A 4431-nucleotide genomic window follows, 5' to 3' on the forward strand; every position below is an offset into this window, starting at 1 on the left:
AGTAATGTTTTCAATTGATTATTGTTGATATGAAAAATAAAAAATTGAAAAAAAAAATTCTCTTTAAAGACTAAAGGAAAAAGAAAAGGGGGAATCATTAACAAATGAAAAAAAAAAAAACAAAAAAAAAAGGAAGTAGGAGAGGAAGAAAGGTATGGGAAAAAAGGGAAATTTCAAGTCTTCAAGTTAAAGAAAACTTGGTATACCAAAAAAATTGAATTTTATTCAGATTAAGACATGCAATGTGGCTTCAAAAAAGTTTGCAAATGACCAAAAATGATCGCCCATAAATTTTAAACTAACGCCATGTTACACAATCAATTTGGTCTTGAAACTAACAAATCCATAATGGCCTTGCAATGAATACAACACTCACACTGACTATACATATATAAACAAACATAAAAAATTAAAGAAAAACCCTTTAAAAACATGCCATGGGAGGAGTTTAATTGCCTAATCCATAAAGTGGTAAAAAGAAAAGTTTCCTACTGAAATGGGCAAGGATTGCATGTTACTTGTCCCTCTTTACCCATTCATGATCACACTTTATAAGTTTTTTGGCACACTAAAAACAAATTAATGAGTGTTGCAGTCCTAAGTTAATTAGGAATATGATTATGTAAATCTAAATATGATTCTATAATATCTTCTAGATAGTTTTCTAGTTGTAATATATTACTTAAAAGGTAAAGATTTTCTCTTCCGTATTACTATAAATATATATTGTGATGCTAATGACTCAAATCTCTCCTCTCCCTCTCCTTATCGTTGCCCCTTCTCTCTACTTTTCCTCAATAAAATAGGCATACAACACGTTATCAGCATGCTGTCGTTGATGGGTTAAGAAACTAAAGGTTTTTGGAGGAGGTTCTTCTACAACTAGCATTCAAAGGCTTTTGTCGTTTCACCCTTCTAAATCACAAAATTGAGTTCATAAGTCTTGATAGCATGAAAACATTCACTATAGTGCATGAACCCTCAATTTATTTATGCTTTATATATTGCCCTGTACTGCATGTATTGTTCAATACACACACACACACGTAATAATCTATTTTGTTATTATTCGATATTGCTATGTTGAATTGTGTGAACAATAAACAACAAGTAAATATGAGCAAATTAGGTTTTTTTTCAAAACCCTAATTGCAAGCCGCCATAGCCTAGAGCTGCCGCCTGCAACAACGCTAGCCCCGAGCCTAGCCTGCAGCTCTAAAACGACATTGTTTTGGCTCAAGGCTCCCCTACTCGTGGCGTGGAAAAGTCAAAGGTATTAAAGATAGGATTAAATTATATCTTTAATACATTCTCAATTGAAGATAAATTTCATCAAATCACAATCAATTAATCATGGATACTTCCATCATTATGCCAATATCCCATCTCCAAAGAATCACCATAGAATCAATTGAAGATAAATTCTTACTACTATAAATAAAGGCGATAAAGATAAAAAATCATCACCATAGAATCGCTAAATTTTCTCTTCTCCCTCCCCTACCAATGGCCCCCATCCCTATTTTTCTTTAGTAAAATAGGCCTACAATTATCATCAATTCTTTTATTATTTTAAACTTCACAACTGTTTTTTCATATTTTCTTATGTGTTTTTAAAAAAAATTGGTATATAATTTCTGGTTGTGCGTGTCTTTTGGTGAAGGTATGCTTGTCACCTACTCCTCTTAAGTTCTCAATCTCTCTCTAATGCTACTTGTATTCTCCAAAAAGTAGAGAGAGGGCCTTAAAGCTCCGTTCTTAGCTCTGCTCTGCTGTGTACTGTGCCAATGGAGAGGCACAGATGCAAGCTCTGCTCTAGGGCTTTTGCTAATGGCAGAGCACTGGGTGGTCATATGAAGGCTCACTTGGCAACTTTTCCTCTTCCCCCTAAAACTTACCAAATCACTGAGTCCGACTCGTCTTCATCTTCCTCCTCCGGCGAAGAACCAGAAAAAGAAGAACAACATTTGCAAGAAGAACAAGAAGAGGAAAAGGGTTTGACTTATGGGCTGAGAGAGAACCCAAAGAGGAGTTTCCGGCTTGCGGATCCTGAGTTTTCTTTTGTTGATGCTGGGTCGGTGATTCAAGACAGAGAGAGTGAGACCGAGTCAAGAAACCCAACTCGGAGACGATCCAAGCGGAATCGAAGATCATTCGTTGTTGTTACAGATAATCTGCAGAGCCAGAAGTTGGAGTTGAAGAAAAAACCCAAGTTGACAATTTCAACACCGCGGCGTTTGGCCGAGTCTCCTACTCTAGCGGCAGAGCTTGAGCCGGTGAGCTCGGTCTCCGATACTTCTCCGGAAGAAGATGTTGCTATGTGCCTTATGATGCTGTCAAGAGATGTGTGGATGATAAGATTACATGACCATCAGCAAGCAGATCAATCGGTTCAAGTTCAAGAACATAGTAGGCAAGTAGTGGAGCAGCTGGAGGGGGTCAAATCGAAGAAACTTCGAGGGAAGAATCGGTGTGAGAAATGCAACAAACTGTTTCGATCTTTTCAAGCAATGTGCGGCCACAAAAAGATTTGCTTTCGGAACGAGGAGGAAGCAATCAACAATGCAGGTGGTGAGAAGCTGTTTGAGTGCCCCTTTTGCTACAAAATATTTGGTTCCGGTCAAGCTCTTGGCGGTCACAAAAGATCTCACCTTTCGGGTTCTTCAAGATCAATGGTTGTATCAATGGCTGCAAAAACTGAAGTTAAAGAGGGTTTCATAGATCTCAACCTGCCTGCTCCGGAAGAAGATGATGAATTTAGCGTGCTATCGGATGCGTAAAAATGTAAAAAGTAACAGACTTCTCCATCAAAACTCGGATCCAAAGGTAAAAGAAATTCGATTATCCGAGCAACATTTAGATCAAATGGGTGAAGATTGAAACACTTTTTCGATATTTGTCACTCATATATCAATCGATTCGCTCTTTCTTTTCCGTATTGGGACCATTATTCATTTTTGTTTTCTTTTATTATTATAGCAAAATTCAAGTAATGTTGGGTTTTACTTGCAATGTCAAGTGGTGTTCGTTTACTTGCCTTTTAACTCATTTAGTAATTAGGTACTACCCCACATTGCATTGAAGAAGAACGTAGTATAATGCGATACTTGTTGAGAAATTACAGAATCTCGTAAACAATCGAAACTATTGTTCTAGTTGTTGTTGGGTTGTCAATGTGCTCTTCTGCTTCAGCTTGAGGTCCAGTTTCCAGTAATTCTTGAAAATTGTCCTATCTCATAAAAATGGACTAGGATCCTATCCTCCTTGTGAGGAGTTTAGGGAATCAATTCATTTTAGTCGTTCATCGTATATCGTACGATCATCTTTCGTTAGTTATTATTTGTGTTCAATTTTAAATAAAATAATTTAAAATAATTTTTGTCATAGGATGGCTGATTAACAGCTAGGATGAACTGATCCCTACGATCATTTCACAAAGAGAATCCTATTCCTTTAAATATAAAGTAAATTGTAACAATGGTCTCTCAACTTTAATCAAATTGGAGCAAATGTCCCTCAACTAAAAATTCATTACCATTGATCCTTCAACTCATCAAAATGTGTAGCTATGGTCATTTTCATCAATTTTGTCAAAATTTTGACAAAATGAGTTATGTTGGAATAATCATTGCTATAATTATGATTCCTTAACTCATCAAAATGTGTAGCTATGGTCATTTTCGTCAACTTCGTCAGAAATTTGTTAAAACGAGTTATGTTGGAATGATCATTGTTACAATTGGGTTAAAGTTGAGGGACCATTGCTTAAATTGGGTTAAAGTTAAGGGACCATTACTCAAATTGGGTTAAAGTTGAAGGAACATTTCTCCGGTTGGATTAAATTTGAGGGATCAATGATAATAAATTTTTAGTTAAGAGACCATAGCTGCATGTTTTGATGAGTTGAGAAATCAATAGTAATGGATTTTTAGTTAAATGACATTTACTTCAATTGAGTTAAAATTAAAAGAATATTGCTACAATTTACTTTTAAAAATAAGATAAAATAAAATATAAAAAGTGTTCTATGATTGTTTTGTTTGTCCCATCTGCTCTCTCTCTCTCTCTCTCTCTCTCTCTCTCTCTCTCTCTCTCTCTCTCTCTCTCTCAACTAGTTGTTTTAGCTTGAAGCATAGGATTTTCATGATTTGGGAGGTCTGAACCAACAAACTGCAAACTGTTTTCCAGATGACATTTCAGATGTGGATATGTTTGATTGTGACTGGAGAAGATCCCAAAATCCCTTCAATTTTTTCAACTTAAAAATATCTGCCTTGAAATGAACGAAGTATCCGGGCAGAAGGAGTTGCCAGCCACCTGCTGCCGGGCTACTATTCTTATCGAAGAATCAGTCAGACCACTAGGACTTTTTAAATCCTCGTATCTTGGATGATTTTATACGTTTTTCTAAATTCATATTAATTGCCAACT

At 35.9% G+C, this 4431-nt stretch overlaps 1 protein-coding gene across 1 annotated transcript; it reads left to right on the forward strand.

Moving 5' to 3' along the window:
- The first annotated feature begins 1681 nt into the window (after window positions 1–1681).
- LOC137709707 (zinc finger protein ZAT4-like) lies at window positions 1682–2957 on the forward strand. The gene has a single exon (XM_068448688.1). It carries the CDS (start codon window positions 1788–1790, stop codon window positions 2778–2780), a length of 993 nt encoding a protein of 330 aa, XP_068304789.1. The 5' UTR covers window positions 1682–1787; the 3' UTR covers window positions 2781–2957.
- Window positions 2958–4431: the final 1474 nt, after the last annotated feature.

The sequence above is a fragment of the Pyrus communis genome, chromosome 12, assembly GCF_963583255.1.
Source record: "Pyrus communis chromosome 12, drPyrComm1.1, whole genome shotgun sequence".
Lineage (NCBI taxonomy): Eukaryota > Viridiplantae > Streptophyta > Magnoliopsida > Rosales > Rosaceae > Pyrus > Pyrus communis.

What these genes read in the sequence shown, in the direction of transcription:
- LOC137709707 (XM_068448688.1), top strand. Translation starts at nt 1,788, where the DNA reads ATGGAGAGGCACAGATGCAAGCTCTGCTCTAGGGCTTTTGCTAATGGC.